General features: G+C 34.7%; 4 protein-coding genes and 2 non-coding genes across 6 annotated transcripts; 2 read left to right on the top strand and 4 right to left on the bottom strand.

Annotated features, from left to right (window-relative positions):
* The first annotated feature begins 216 nt into the window (after nt 1–216).
* Nucleotides 217–1,515, top strand: EV154DRAFT_509494 (hydroxyacylglutathione hydrolase). Its single transcript, XM_051601612.1, has 4 exons — nt 217–440; nt 501–752; nt 816–957; nt 1,010–1,515. Exons 1-4 carry the CDS (start codon nt 295–297, stop codon nt 1,223–1,225), a joined length of 756 nt encoding a protein of 251 aa, XP_051457482.1. The 5' UTR covers nt 217–294; the 3' UTR covers nt 1,226–1,515.
* On the bottom strand, nt 1,229–1,814 carry EV154DRAFT_538127 (uncharacterized protein; the record flags this gene model as incomplete). Its single annotated transcript, XM_051604255.1, has 2 exons — nt 1,229–1,512; nt 1,577–1,814. The coding sequence occupies 2 exons, from the start codon at nt 1,812–1,814 to the stop codon at nt 1,229–1,231; spliced, it is 522 nt and encodes a 173-aa protein (XP_051457481.1).
* Nucleotides 1,815–2,203: 389 nt separating this feature from the next.
* On the bottom strand, nt 2,204–3,306 carry EV154DRAFT_509480 (uncharacterized protein). The gene is made up of 4 exons (XM_051601611.1): nt 3,073–3,306; nt 2,937–3,004; nt 2,866–2,873; nt 2,204–2,812 (listed from the first exon to the last, which is right to left on the bottom strand). Exons 1-4 carry the CDS (start codon nt 3,230–3,232, stop codon nt 2,365–2,367), a joined length of 684 nt encoding a protein of 227 aa, XP_051457480.1. The 5' UTR covers nt 3,233–3,306; the 3' UTR covers nt 2,204–2,364.
* Nucleotides 3,307–3,343: 37 nt separating this feature from the next.
* EV154DRAFT_481583 (uncharacterized protein) lies at nt 3,344–5,287 on the bottom strand (the record flags this gene model as incomplete). Its single annotated transcript, XM_051598404.1, has 1 exon — nt 3,344–5,287. The coding sequence occupies one exon, from the start codon at nt 5,285–5,287 to the stop codon at nt 3,344–3,346; it is 1,944 nt and encodes a 647-aa protein (XP_051457479.1).
* Nucleotides 5,288–9,866: 4,579 nt separating this feature from the next.
* Nucleotides 9,867–9,939, bottom strand: EV154DRAFT_t63. Its single transcript has one exon. It is a non-coding gene; the product is annotated as a tRNA-Ala (tRNA).
* A 1,358-nt stretch (nt 9,940–11,297) lies between these two features.
* Nucleotides 11,298–11,370, top strand: EV154DRAFT_t65. Its single transcript has one exon. It is a non-coding gene; the product is annotated as a tRNA-Ala (tRNA).
* The last annotated feature ends 5,183 nt before the right edge of the window (nt 11,371–16,553 follow it).

Below are 16,553 nucleotides of genomic sequence, written 5' to 3'. Positions count from 1 at the left end.
TTTTGTGTGTGTGTAAAGCGTACAAATGTTTGTTGAATGCGTTGTTTTGCACATATCATAAAAACTCGGGATTAATAAACACATATGTACACATTGAAAGATTTGGGTTTCGTCGTTAATATTAAAGATGGTAACAATTTTAGAGCAAAACAGAAAGAAGAAACGGAGTTTGAACGCAAATCCTTCTTAAAAAGAAGGTTCTTTTGGAAACAATAATTATTAAAATATCGATTCATTTGTTTTTATTCTCTCTCTTTTTTTTTTTCTTTTAACTCTTTTTATTATTATTCAAAAATGAAAATCATTCCTATTCCTGCACTCGAAGACAACTATTCTTATATTTTGATTGATGAAAAAACAAAAGAAGCTGCAGTGATTGACCCCGTTGAACCTATTAAAATCTTAAATGTCATTAGTCAAACTGGAGCCAAATTATCCAGGTACGCTAAATTTCTCTCTTATTATCGCTATTTCTAACACTTTTTCTCTCCCCCTCTCAGTGTCTTTGCCACACATCATCATTGGGATCACTCTGGCGGAAACATAGAATTAGTGGCCAAAAAACCTGGATTAGCCGTATATGGTGCAGATGCCCGTATACCAGAAATAAATTATGTATGCAAAGACAGAGAAGAATTCAAGTTGGGCTCATTAGATATTACACCACTCCATACACCGTGTCATACCAAGGGTCATGTTTGTTATTATGTAGTGGATCCAAATACAGGAGAAAGAGCCGTGTTTACAGGAGAGTAAGTAGTTTTATTATTGTTATTCTTCTGTATTTTCACACAGGAATACTTTTTTTTTTATAGTACATTATTTATTGGTGGTATCGGTAAATTCTTTGAAGGTGACGCTCGTGACATGTATCGTATCTTGTTTCATATTATTACAAAATTACCCGATGATACCTGGGTTTATTGTGGACACGAATACACAAAGAATAACCTAAAGGTAGGTTGTTTGTATATATACACTTTCTCAGTACTAATCTATCCATAATTAGTTCGCCTTGTCAATTGATCCACACAATGAGAATTTACAAGCCAAATGGGGTTGGTGTCAAGATAAATCCATTACTGTTCCTTCCACAATTGGACAAGAGAAATTATATAATCCATTCTTAAGAGTGAACGAACAATCCATGCAACACGTTGTAGGTAAAAGCGACCCTGTAGAAGTCCTTCATACCTTGCGAGAAATGAAGAATTCATATATATAAATTTTACTTTATCATTTTTCTTTTGCTCTTGTTTATAATCTCAATCGATTTCGCAATCATCTTGTTAATGTTGTAAAAGGCTTCGATCCGTTCTATATCACATACGTTCTTTCGTACATCTTCAATGTCTGAAATAGCCACTTGCACTTTCTGGCTCGATTGCCTCAACCGTCTTTTCGTCTCTACAATACGTGGCACTTTGCGATGAATATGGTCTGATATCCTATAAAATCCAAGTGAACAATCGTTCAATGACATTAGCAATATCTGAGAAAACCCTTGCATAGCTTCATTTTAAGGTTGTAAGTAAGACTTTCTTTCAGATATATATACATATATATCCGTGTATACCTTGCTGTAATTTGTCGGCTTGTCGGATTTTCTTCTTATCTTCTACATTGCCTGCAAGCATGCTGAGACTAGAATTGGAGGCTCTTCTGGCATACAGCGATAACTGGTCAATAGACATGGTCGACCAGGATGGCGAATGCACTGCATTAGAAGAAGAGCTAGACTGAATAGAAGGTGTCCTCTTCTTTTGCTGAGACCAAGACGAAGGAATTAATACTGACAAGGGACGAGATGACATTGAATAAAAGGGATGACGAAAGAAAGCAAGAGGGGAAAATTTTAATTATTTAAAATAAACCAAGTCTTTATTTGTTTAGAGTCCAAACAATCTTGAGCACAAATGTTATTGGTTCTTTAACAATGGGGTGACTATGAAAAAATTTATAAGGAAAAGATTAAGCTTATTACAGTGGATGTTAACACTTTCACACAAGTATATGGGCGACATTAATTCGCCAAACAATATGTGTTTTCCCATAAATACATCTAACTCCCAATATATTTAGGGATATCTAATCCATTAAGGAAATTAATATTCCTACATTTTGCTGCATAAGAGGTCAACCTAATGAAAGTAGAGACGAGTATTACAAGCAAATTTATACTCACTTTATATAAACAAAAGCCTTGGATGGTCTGAATAGCTTTATTTATTACATTAACATTTACAAAAAAAAAACTTTGTATCCTGTTTATTTTTATTACACTGAGCATTCCTTCAACACAAGATATGATGTTGCCCTGGTTATACCTCTCTGTCCCTTTTTAAGCCGGCGGTATTTAAACTTTTAGGCGGCATCCTTCGGCCAAGGATAAGGGTCTGTTCTTATTTTATCCAGTTTTAAAATATGGGAGGCGATTTCCCAATTATTTGCTCTTCTTTCTTCTACAGCGTCGTCAAAGACATGTCCACATAATTCCAAAACATCCTTAGGTGGTACAGTTCGACCCGACATCTTCTTAAAGACGATTTTGCTGAAAGCAAAGCAAGCGACCTCCTCTTCGTTGTTGGCAGTGGTAGTAACAAACCGATGTTGAAGAAATAACCATTTATCATTCCAGCTAAAGATACGAGTCTGAACTTTATACTTGGAAAATGGAAGGATTTCTTTACGGAACAGTGTCACGACACCACCACTATGACCAAAAATATGATGGTCAGGTTCCATCATCACTCGAGGAAAGATTGTGTATAATATGTGGATTCGACTAAAATCAAGTATCTTGTTGTACATGCTGCTTTATACTATTAGTCATGAAATCACGTAACCTTGAATTTCTCACGTTACCTATTATTCTTTTTTTTTTTTACATTTTAGTTTAGCAACCACAAATGTTGTTCCTTTTTTTTTTCACGTACCATATGTTGATTATAATCAATATCATCAAGGTAACAGCGATGATCTTGGGATATTGTTGAAAATAATGCTTATGAAAAGAGAAAGAAAAAATAATTAAATTCGGCCTTGGGCTAGAAACAACAAAAGGTTACATACGATCTGGTTTCAGCTTGTTCTCTTTGGCCTGTCTGATCAGGGCTCGCAAAAGAAACCATGATCGTACCGTATATGCCAACGGTAATGACTTTAAATGAGTCATAAGCAATAATCCAACGGGAATACCCACTGCCAGTGCCTGGGTTGGTATATTATTCATATGAGGGTCGTAGAGAGAGAGAGAGAAAAGGAACACAGAATAATAAAAAAATGAAAACTAAATTCAGATAAAATCAGATTTTAAACCCAGGTTTTTTTTATTTTATATTTTTCAGCAGAAATGAGTTGCAGTACTCTGAAAGAAACTTCCCCAGTACTTTATGGATGTTTCTGGTCGAATTATTTGTCCCTCTTCAAACTCAAAAAATCTATCATTGTCTATACTAAAGCGGATATTTGGAATTGAGTTACATTTAATCGAAAAGGGGTTCGATGGTTTAGTCTCGGTACGCACAAGAGTGTATGTATTCATTTCTGTCAGTTGCTTCTGAATGGTATAATATGTGTCATCTCCGTTATATTCCAAGTGTATTGATAAATTAGCGAGTGTAGAATCATTATAAAGCATAGTGCGTGTGTCCAAAGTGAGACTATTTAAACTTGATAAGCTTGTGACATTCAATTCCCCACTTTTTTCTGTCCAGTCACTACCGTCTTCATCGCCGAATTCGGTCACGATTTCTTGTACACCGGGCAAATGATTTCTAAGTAAACCAACCATCTCATTGGACAATCCACCACCCACCACTCTGAACACCTTTAATATATCATGCTTGCTCGCCCTTGGATTAAACCTCGTTGGTTTTAGCGCTGCACCACCAAACATTTGACGTGTGTTGTTCTCCAATTCAAACCGACACAGATGAGGACATTGGGTAAGAGCATATTTTAATGCTTGGTATAAACTGTCTTCATCCTCTTGTCGCCGCATTGTAAATGCCAAATGATTAATGATTTCAGGTCCGATACTGGACTTTCCAAGGTCAGGGGTAAAAACTGACACACATCGATCTACATTCTCCCCTTCATTTAGAGTAAAATCCTCGTGGTCTAATCCATATCGAAACTCGAGACGGTGGCCTGATGTTTTGATCTCAGTCTCGTTGGGGTCAAAATCATCATACGCACCAGTGCAATACATGTTTCGGCCAGCTCGCAAAATACCCAGGAACCGATAGAACAAGGTCATCTTTAGGCCATTGGAGTCCCGTTTATACTGTTGCTGAGATACAGAGCATATAATTCGAACATGCTTGACTTTGCTCAAGAAGCGAGCCAATTTATCGGCAGTACGCACGCCTAGTTGCAATATCCAATTACAGAAATCAATGCTTTTCAATTGAATGGATACATTCTCCATATCCTTGGGCATATGTGTTGTAATGTAATTGATATAGGCAGGGGACAAGGAAGGAGCTGTGATATCTAGCTGTTTAAGTTTAGAACGGGATAGATTGCTTCGGACCAAATCATTGTCGAGCAGGTACTCTTTGGTATGATACTTGAGCCGCACTAAATTAGGACATATACCGAGAATATGAAAAGGGGAGAGACGACTATGTAAGGTCTCGTTATAAAGATCCAGATGGGTCAAATGCTTGAAGGCCGATAATAACGAAATAAAGGTATCATCCTCCGACTGGTATGTATAAGAAAACAAACTAGATGCATTATAAACAGTTTTTAAACGAGTCAGTGATTGGCGATAGTTATAACATGCTGCAAGGTTTGGTAAAAAAGAATTTTCATGCATATCACACGGAATTTGTTCCAATCTTTGGATCCGTTGATTTGAATCTGCTAGACATTCCATGTAATAGTTGAAATAGTGGCTACTCGTTGCATCCAACACTCGAAGGTTGGGTAAATAAGATAGCAAGGTTGCGAATTCTTTCGGTCTTAACTTGAATGAGCGCTTAGCGGAATCTTGTCCGGGTATCATGGTCTTGTATGAGCTGAAATTGTCGAATTGAATGCTTAATTTCTTGACCCAGTGTCCACGTTGAAAGTGTTCTTTATGATGCTTTCTGGGAAGCCCCAAAAGTTGTTTGACTAAAAGTATAGTACCGGCATGCAGCGGGATCTCTTCAAAGTACAATGGGGTAATCAATGAATGCCATGTCTTACAAACAAACATGCATTCTCGCAATGCCTTTCTTTCTAACAACCGGAATGTGGTAATGAGTAATTCAGCTGGTACATTGCTTGCAGACATATTGAAATATATTTTTCGGTTTAGAAAGAAGAAAGGAGGAGTAGAAATTTAGGGAGGGTTATAAGGGGACAGGAAGTTCATTATCGTGTTGTTTATATTGCCATAGTTTAGTAGAAATCACGAGCTCCAGTGCTTAAATTTGTTGTTTTAAAAAAAAAATTATGCATCAAAGTATAGTCAACAAAACGCAATGCCAACTTGTTTCAAGCTAGTCCATAGAATCCCAAGCTGAAGAAAGCGTACCTGAATATCTATCTAAACCATTACATCAGGGCCCTTCTTTTTTTATATTTATCTATTTTTGTTATATTGTTTATATTGGTCTTCTAATGATTCATTGTTCATTGTGGGCTCATTCATTATAGTTTTATCTGATGCCTTCAGCATATATTTTATTGTACTTGATAATTAAAATACCGTTGTCCATATTGTTAGCATACATCAATTTTTAATTAAACATTCATAAACTGCAAATTTGACAAAATTTCTTCTCTCAGGCACGTTATAAACGACATTCTTTGAATATAAAAAAAATCAAAGCCTGCTACACAGCTTAGACTGATTTTGTTATTATTTATTGATATGTATACTCTTAATTGAGCTATATCAGACTTTGCATAACAAATAAATAGCTCACTCAACAGGACCTGGGTTACCGTTTAGTTGAGTCCAGAAAACCGGGTTATTTTCTTTTTTTTTAATTATCGAATAAAAGGGGAAATAATAAATCGTCACAGTATTAAAAAGTCATGAGCTCTATCAGGAAGGGGGTGGGGTTGTGCACAGAGATACTACGGCAAAATTCTTTTGTTGTATGATCTCCTAAAGATCTACTTTATTCACAAGAATAGAAATAATGACAGTTTAGCATAATGAACACAAGAAAAGGGAACCCGCCCATAGGAAAGGGTCCGGTCAATGCAATTAATAGAAATCAGAGCTTAAAAACGGCTTATTATTTATCGATAAACAAGCCTGTACGAATACACTCTTGTCTAAAGTAAGTTGATTGAACCGACAGGTGCAAATAAGCAACAAACAGAACTAACTTTTTGACGTATATTTCTTTAGTCGTACCACCATGTCATTTGATCCTATGTGTAACCCAACCGTACCTTATTTTTCTCTTTCTTCTTTTCTTTTACGAGATCACTGCATGACGTAGCTCTCATAAGGTTTAGATAAAACAGGGTTTATGAAATACAGTGTTCCCCTATATCTACACACAAACTTGTTTTTATAGTTTTCGTCGGATGCTCAAAATCGAAGCACTGACCAAGCCCATATTTCACTTGGCTGTGCGACAAAGCACAAAAGAAACCTTCCAGCAATTTCCGTAGATCAGCGTCTGTTAAAGAATAATACTCTCTGAATATTCCCTCCTCAAGAGAGCAAAGCCTTGTTTTTTATCTCCATATTTTATTCGATTTAGTTCATTTATCCACCATTTATCTTCAACTTCAATCCTAATCATGCAGGAGCAACTCAAAACAACACTAGTGAACCCCTCCTTTACCTTGCACCTTCAAAATGAGTGAGAGTCTTAATTTTAATCTCCAGAATTATCCTCGTCGTGTCTAGCATTTAGAAGAAAAATTGTTTATAGTATTCTCAAAACCCGTTGAATCTAAACAAAGATACCAACAGGTTTGTCAGTTTGCGCAGTATAATGGGCGGATGATTTCACAATATATCAGGCCCACAGCTTTAACTAATCTCATATCAAAATTTGTAGGCACTGGAGCCATCTACCTCTTGATACAGAAAACGATATATTTACATTGTCTACGGCATTTATAAGCATTTATAAAGGACTAAAAGAAAAGAACATTGGATTATTAGTATAATACGAAGTTGGGGCTTACTGGTGCACTCACCCGCAGTTTTGTTATTTTAACGGCTATAAATGGGGCTCTTGTAAATTACTTCAAAGAGGTCGAAACAACGTGATTCTAACGTTTAAACATTTGCCTTCTTTTAGCCGCACTATTCCAAGTCGCTTACAGAATAATCAGATGAGAAACCCGTTTCTTTTAATTTACGTTTAAGACCTACAAGCGGAACGTTGCTTTCAAATTTACCAAAAGACATCCTCTGTTTTTAAAGTGAAAACATGTGAATTATGCTCCTGGAGGTAAAGGTGTTGGTGAAACCCCTCTCGGTAGTTTGCTTAGTACCCCCTAGGCTATTGTTAATATCCACCAGACAGCTGTTACTACACCCCAGCTACGTGAATCAAGTGAAAGGTATCTGATAGACGGAATAAGAAATTAGAGGTCCTTTTATAAACAAATTATAACTTCAGATACTTTCTCTGCTTAGTTATTTATGAGGTTTGACTTGAGATGGTGGTATTATACTTTGGAATTTGTGTTTGTCCGTAATGTTGGAATTCGTATCAATCCGTGACATTCGGATTTGGTCTTTGTCTGTAACACCTGGAGACGGTTTATTTTTGAGCTACTTGAACACCTCTTTCTTTTATTTCAATAAAATTGCTCCTTTAGTTATAAGAAAATGCCCCTAGTAATTGTCCTTACAATAAATATGCAAACTTATATAAAGGTGCTTGAAAAAGATAAAGCTTTTATATTTGATGTATGACACATGTTGAGTTAATCTTTTATTTATACGGCATATAAACTGTTTACGTCTCTGCAATAATTCTAATAGCCTCCATTTGGCCTATTCGTCCAAGTGTCATTTTTTTATTGAATAATCTGAAAGAGTGTTAATTAATCTAACTCTTTCGAAGTGTACTTGTGCTTATACGCTTCAACCCAGCTCAATCGAATCAGCCGCATCCATTAAAATTGTGATAAAGGTGACCCTAATCAAGACACAATGATAAAACAAGACATCATCAAACTCTGATACGATTAATAGGAGTATATATTACAGTTACCGACTTAGGAAGCATGAGCTCAACCGTCTGACATTGATAGCTAATACCCTTTACAAAGCGTTTGACCACTTTTATTTCCAGCCAGATTTTTCAGCACTGTCTACTGAACATACACTTATGTTACCTCTAGAATATTTTTCACCAGTATAACCTGTAAACGTTGGCTTGTAGAGAATGCCGCTTTCCCTGCTTCTAGTTTCTTTGTAATATATAATGTCACCCATATTCGGAGAATCCGCCGATATCTACCTTTTTTTTTTTTTTTTTTTTTGCCCAGATTTAGTAAAAAATTTAATGAATAAATTAAAGGCTTTCAATAACCGCTGTCAGTGCAAATGAAGTATATCCAGATGCTTCAACTCAAAGGATTTAGCCGAGATCAAGATACCTGCTTACATTATATTCTTTCAGTCATGCATTTTGAGTACTCTGATTATAAGAGACTCAAAGGCAACAAATATTACAGACATATGAGACTCCGTAGTTTAAAAGAGAAACACATAAGAACATGACTAATACACCTCGGTTTAAACTGCTAAATACACATGAATGTGTGGTTAGACGCTGTATATTAACTACTGAGTAAAACCTAAGGTTATTTACTCATCAGATTCCGTAACTGGATGTGCCTAACCTTTTGGAAACATTCAGTTTGATTAAATTATAACGAAGGAACACAACTAACACAGTTACATTTCAATCAGCCAAGTTAAGACAGGTCAGTAATCAGATCTTTCGGAGCAAGCAATTAAAAATTGAATCATTCATTCTTACAGGTAGTAGACCCTTGTATTTGGGTAGAGCTTTTTTTTATGAGTAGCAATTTTTAATTTTAATGACTTTCAGATAGTCTACGGTATTTTTTTTTTTTTTTTTTTTTTAATGAAGCCATTTATTTCTGGGAATTATAGTACCAACAAATAAGCATGACTATTATTTTGGACAAAGAACTAACGCTGTAAGTTACTCAGTCCTTTCTATTTTGCAAAACAAAAAAGCTGTATTAGGGTAGCTGGTTTATGGGCTCGCATTAGATGCCTTCGATAAATACTTACGTATTTGAACAACTCTGCTATTATGAGATGTTCAAGGACATTGTGCCAATTCATGGTGAGTATTATCTATTTATTTCTTAATAAAAAATATGTGCAATCGACAGCACAGGTATGTGGATTGCTTGTTACCTATTGGAGAGCATAAAATTTATACGATTATGTTTGGTTCATTTAAATAATTGGCAGTGCAAAAACTTTACATTACGACATCTTTTTTTTTACAACTAAACACCCGATAACTGATAACCGCGTTCATCTAAAGTGAAATCCTCAGCTTTAAGACTTTAGCTGAAGCGCAAAACTTTTTTAAAAAAAGGAGAAAAGTTTTATAGGAATTCTCACTGTCATTAAAGCTAATCGATAATTAAATATCAAAACAACCGGCGTGTATCCTGAAAGATAGAAAAAAGTGTTAAAATTTTATTAAATGACACATTGTGTCTTATTTATAAACACTTCGAATAATACAATATGTTGCAGTATAGTAAAAAAACAGCGTATACTGCTATTACTTCATCTTGAACAACACCAAAAAATAAAAACAAGATAATTTGATTGGCTCCTTTTATAATCACATATTTAATCTCCGAATTTTGGCACGAAATGCAAAAAAAGTAATTGGAGTAGCTGGGCGTCGATCCCAGTGCCTCTCACATGCTAAGCGAGCGCTCTACCATTTGAGCTACAACCCCAAATCACGTGATATTGAACCTTATTTAGGAGCCCATATACAAATACCAAAATATTTTGGCAACGAGATTTTTATTTTATTGTGTTTTGGCACTAATTTGAAACCATTACAACTTGTAAAAAACGTTTTTGGACCCCTACAAAAAAAGAAAACTTTGACACTGCTTTACAAACGAAGCTTATTTTTAACTGCTCTTCAAACATTGTATGCATGTTAATATCACTTGTTGCAATAATTTTACAAAAAAGAAAATTAAAAAATGTTGGAATCTGATAGATTTATCTTCATTTCAAGTTTGTCAAAAAAAACATTTTTTTAAAACATTTTTGTGGTGTATGTAGATTACTCTTACTGCAAATATTGCTTTTAAGCGTAGCATGAAATTCAATTGCCGCCCGTCATATATTTTTTTGCCTTTATTTTTATTTTTTACGATTGGGATTTGAACGGGATATTTTGTCTATGATATTAAGTACCTTTTCGATTTACTGTGTTTGGAATCTTATTTTATTTTTAGTATTTGAAAAAACAGCTAGTCCAGAATAATGCTTCAGTAATAAGGCCGTCCAAAAAAGGACCGAATTCTATATAATCACACTGGTAGGAATTAATTTTTCCGCTATCATCTTTATCAAATAATGTAGCCAAAGTTCATATGAGACTCTTAATGTAATAATATGCACCTTTTCTATGGGGAAGAGTCTCATATGAACTTTGGCTACATTATTTGATAAAGATGATAGCGGAAAAATTAATTCCTACCAGTGTGATTATATAGAATTCGGTCCTTTTTTGGACGGCCTTATTACTGAAGCATTATTCTGGACTAGCTGTTTTTTCAAATACTAAAAATAAAATAAGATTCCAAACACAGTAAATCGAAAAGGTACTTAATATCATAGACAAAATATCCCGTTCAAATCCCAATCGTAAAAAATAAAAATAAAGGCAAAAAAATATATGACGGGCGGCAATTGAATTTCATGCTACGCTTAAAAGCAATATTTGCAGTGAGTAATCTACATACACCACAAAAATGTTTTAAAAAAATGTTTTTTTTGACAAACTTGAAATGAAGATAAATCTATCAGATTCCAACATTTTTTAATTTTCTTTTTTGTAAAATTATTGCAACAAGTGATATTAACATGCATACAATGTTTGAAGAGCAGTTAAAAATAAGCTTCGTTTGTAAAGCAGTGTCAAAGTTTTCTTTTTTTGTAGGGGTCCAAAAACGTTTTTTACAAGTTGTAATGGTTTCAAATTAGTGCCAAAACACAATAAAATAAAAATCTCGTTGCCAAAATATTTTGGTATTTGTATATGGGCTCCTAAATAAGGTTCAATATCACGTGATTTGGGGTTGTAGCTCAAATGGTAGAGCGCTCGCTTAGCATGTGAGAGGCACTGGGATCGACGCCCAGCTACTCCAATTACTTTTTTTGCATTTCGTGCCAAAATTCGGAGATTAAATATGTGATTATAAAAGGAGCCAATCAAATTATCTTGTTTTTATTTTTTGGTGTTGTTCAAGATGAAGTAATAGCAGTATACGCTGTTTTTTTACTATACTGCAACATATTGTATTATTCGAAGTGTTTATAAATAAGACACAATGTGTCATTTAATAAAATTTTAACACTTTTTTCTATCTTTCAGGATACACGCCGGTTGTTTTGATATTTAATTATCGATTAGCTTTAATGACAGTGAGAATTCCTATAAAACTTTTCTCCTTTTTTTAAAAAAGTTTTGCGCTTCAGCTAAAGTCTTAAAGCTGAGGATTTCACTTTAGATGAACGCGGTTATCAGTTATCGGGTGTTTAGTTGTAAAAAAAAAGATGTCGTAATGTAAAGTTTTTGCACTGCCAATTATTTAAATGAACCAAACATAATCGTATAAATTTTATGCTCTCCAATAGGTAACAAGCAATCCACATACCTGTGCTGTCGATTGCACATATTTTTATTAATAAATAAATAGATAATACTCACCATGAATTGGCACAATGTCCTTGAACATCTCATAATAGCAGAGTTGTTCAAATACGTAAGTATTTATCGAAGGCATCTAATGCGAGCCCATAAACCAGCTACCCTAATACAGCTTTTTTGTTTTGCAAAATAGAAAGGACTGAGTAACTTACAGCGTTAGTTCTTTGTCCAAAATAATAGTCATGCTTATTTGTTGGTATTATAATTCCCAGAAATAAATGGCTTCATTAAAAAAAAAAAAAAAAAAATACCGTAGACTATCTGAAAGTCATTAAAATTAAAAATTGCTACTTGTTTGTCTATAGAAGGATCTTTTTTTTTGCTATTGTATCTTGAGACTATATGCATGATGAAGACAAAGAGCCTTATGACAACCCATTTAGGATGAGAGGTTTGAATACACAGGTAATTACATTGTTTTGTTAGTATACAGACAGTGATCTTTATACAATTCCCCAAACATCATATTAACAAATATTATATAACCTTTTTCCAAGAGAACATGTGTCGTCCTCTATCATGCAACCAAAAAAAAGTTCATAACCCCATTACAACCTCTTTTACTAATAAAATCATTTCTTTCTGTCTGTGTGATAGTTGAGAATAGATTTTAAAAGAGAAAAACAATAAAGTACTTTGAGACTGCTTATAAGTTTTATTAAGAGTAAAAAGTAGATTCAAAGATTCAGAGGGTTCTATTCTAACTATCAGTTTGCATATTTATATATGTTAAGAGAAATCGGATTATGAATTTAGTTTGATGGATAAGTTACACAGCACTAAAATAGTGCTTGTAGTTGGATATGATATAATGTATAAGAAAATAGTTCGTGTTGTGATGTAATAATGTATGGGGTGATGAAGTGAGATTTAATTTTAATATTGTTTTATGGTGTGATTAGTAACAACAGTAGGTGGATCACCACATTATCCCCACCCAGGTATTGACTAATACCGACAAAATTATGAAGATCTTTTAATTGTTCTTTATTTAGAGTTTTGACGATCATTCTTATTTTTAGTCGATTTATTTTTCTTTACCGGGCGAGAGCTTACTTTGTGATTTAAATCCTTCATCTCATTCAACTTACGTTTATTGGCTTTATTAATGGCTTTGATACTTTCAGGGGCTTCACCTATTCTTCTGTAATAATCAGAGATGAACTTTGGATCAGTAAGTTTTCCTCAGGTTCCCAAGTATCATCAGCTTCATTGTAACCTAACCATCTGCATCTATATTGCAGCTTATTATTATCATCTCTACGATGTCCTATTATGGCTTCCACTTCGAAGTATTGTTCCTGAGGGATAATTTTATCGGAGACAATTTTTAGGTTTGAAGGTGGAAAGTTCCTAGGCTCAATAAATCCTTTTTCATTTCTTAATACATATGTGCCAGCAGAAGTTTTTCTTACAACAGTGTAATATCCTTCATAGTTAGGATATAGCTTATTTTGCTTTTCTTGAATTAAGATCATTACTGTTGCACCAACTGGAATGTCAATTAACTTGTGGCTTGCATCAAACTTTTCCTTTTGTTTATCAGTGACTTTCTTTGTCTGCTCATAGATTGCAGGGTACACTATTTCTCTCATGAGTTTTATTTTGTTATGTAATTCCTTATTTGTTCTTTCCGTGGTTATTTTATCCGTTTCCTTTTTATAATCTGTAAAGTCATTTGGATTCCTTCCGAACATTAACGAGAATGGTGTACTTTTAGTTCGACTGTTATACTTGCAATTTAATTCCAACTGTGTAGACGCGACCATTATATCCCAGTCAGCAATATTTCCATTTATTTTCTTTTTTATGGTTTTCACAGCGGATTGCACAGCTCTTTCAGTAGCTCCATTAGATCTTGGATGATACTGCGAGATCAAAGCATGGTCAAACCCAATATTGCTTTTTATGCATGACATACACCTATTGACGAATTCGGTAGCCTTATCGCTTTGCAATTTTCTAAATGGGCCGAAGGTGCAGATTACTTCCAACACAACACTTGCAACAACCGCTGCCGTCTTATCAGGTATAGCTCTTAACACATAATATTTGGTTGCTATATCTATCATGACTAACAGATAATGATTGCCTCTTCTAGATGTTACAAATGGACCAGCCAAGTCAATTCCCCAACTGTCACCAGGAAGAGCAGCTAATACAGGTCTTAATGGATTGTAACCTTTTCGTGCTATATTGTGTCGTTGACATGGAACACATGCCTTAATTAACTCATTTGCATCCTTCTTTAAATTAGACCAAAAAATGCCTTTACGTTTTAATGCATGTAATACGGCTTCGACTCCGAAATGTCCTTTAACGTGCTCAAGTTTTAATAGTTCGTCACGCTCTTGTTGAGTAGGAGGAGTGAAGTATTCACCACTGGTTTCGCTAGGTAATGGTTCCATAATTGCTGCTCTATTTCGCATGATGAATTTATCCCCACCCAGTTCATTTGATAGTGTATAATCGTCCTCAAATAGTCTGGATAACGTGTCGGGTAAGACATTGGATATACCAGGCAAATGAACGATGTCAAAATCATACTGTAAGATGGTATCCATCCATGAGATCATCATGAGATTGGCAATTTTTTGTGTATGGAGATAGGTTAAAGCTTTATGATCAGTGTATAAGGTAAATTTAGATCCGTAGACATACTTATGAAATTTCTTTAACGAGAATACTAATGCGAGTAATTCTCTTTTCGTAGCTGAATATTTACGCTCACTTTTAGATAAACTCTTTGCGACGAATGAAATAAATTTCTTTGTACCATTAATTTCTTGATACAAAACTGCACCAATACCAGATAGAGAGGCATCACAACTTATAGAGAAGGGAGCATTCATGTCGGGAAAGGCTAATACAGTATCGCTTATAAGCGCTTTTTTCAAATTGTCAAAAGCTTTCTGATGGTTATCATTCCATAATTTATCAAGTGATTTTTCATTTCGTAAGGAGTCAAGTGGAGACATTATAGCAGAACATTGGGGATTAAGGATCTGAAATAATTTATGAGACCACAATAACGCATGATATCTTTTCCAATTTTGGGTTGAGGGAATTCCAGCACGTTTACAAGTTTACGTCTGTCAACGCTGACACCAGAAGGAGTTACACGAAATCCCAAGAGATAAATTTCCTTTTGAAAGAAACAGCACTTATCAGGATTCAACTTCAGGTTTACTTCAGTTAATCGTTTTATCAGCATATTTAAATGTTCTTTATGTTCTTCAATGGATTTACTCGCACAAACAATATCGTCAACGAAATATCGAACACAAGGTAAACCTTCTAATACGATACTCATTGTTCTCTGAAATTGTGAGCTAACATGACGAATGCCAAAAACAGTGCCTATAGGTTGATATTGAACACCACGCCAAGTAAAGCTTAATTTATGTGCATCTTTAGGATTTAACTTTAACGAGTTAAAAGCAGACTTAAGATCCAAGGTTGAATAGACAGTTGCACCCTTTAAATCCTCAAGAAGCTCACTGATAATAGGTAAGGGCATACGGTCAATAGATTTTAACAAACAATTAATATGTCTGGGATCATGACAGACGCGATATCCTTTTACTTGTCCTTTAGCATCAGTCTTCTTGACTACAGTTAGCGGAGTATTCCATTCTGTATTAGCAGGGGCAATTTTAGTAATACCATTATCGAGCCATTCCTTTACTTGGTCATCTACAATGCTTTCCATCTTAAGAGGGACTGGATAAGGCTTTCTATACGCGGTTACATTAGGTGGAGTATCCAAGGATACAACACTTTCAGGTATAGTGCAGAATGAACCTTTAGGAATTGCTTGATTGGCTTTAATAGCAGGTTGAATGTAATCTAACGCTTCTTTGTATTCATTAGGAGGACAGGCTGGACAATTTTCCTTTAATTTGTTTTCAGCTTCAATTGATTCAAGAAGTTCACTCGTATTGTTATAACGCTTGTCAGCTTCAATAACGGCTTCTTGGGAATCATGATCATCATACGAAGTAGGAAGACCATAAATTCCAATTCCAAATAATGACATACAATCAGTACCAATACTAAATTGATAACTGTTATTTTCAGGAGCAAGATTCATAACCTCAAAGACACGTTTTATGGTTTTATTATTACAACCAACGCTTAATTCACAAGTACCAATCCTTTTTACAAAAGTATTCTTATCCGCAGACCGAATGAAGTAATTATAAAAATTATGCTTATTTAATTGGTCTTTACTAACATGATTTATAAACTTTATTTTAATATTATTTTTTCTACAGAACTCATAGTCCACCGAACTAAAATTTGCGCCGCAATCGAATAAGGAGAACGTTCTAATAGAATTATCAATAGTAATAGGAAAGGTAATAGTATCAGTATCAATGTTTTTAAAATCTCTTGTTACATCTTTTATATTTGCAGACTTACAATCAAGAGCTAAACGCGCCATTGACACATTATGGTCCATATTCTCATCTTCATCAACAGACGAGGAAGGCTCACCACCTCTCATTGCCATTCTTGACACCTTATTCCTTTGAGCTTGCTTAAACTCTTCACAGCGGTGACCATAGAACCAGGTCTTACCACAAAAGGAACAAGGTTTCTTACCAGAAGAGGACG

This window comes from Mucor mucedo, assembly GCF_025094135.1.
Source record: "Mucor mucedo strain NRRL 3635 chromosome Unknown EV154scaffold_47, whole genome shotgun sequence".
NCBI lineage: Eukaryota > Fungi > Mucoromycota > Mucoromycetes > Mucorales > Mucoraceae > Mucor > Mucor mucedo.
This window is presented reverse-complemented; position numbering and strand designations above follow the sequence as displayed.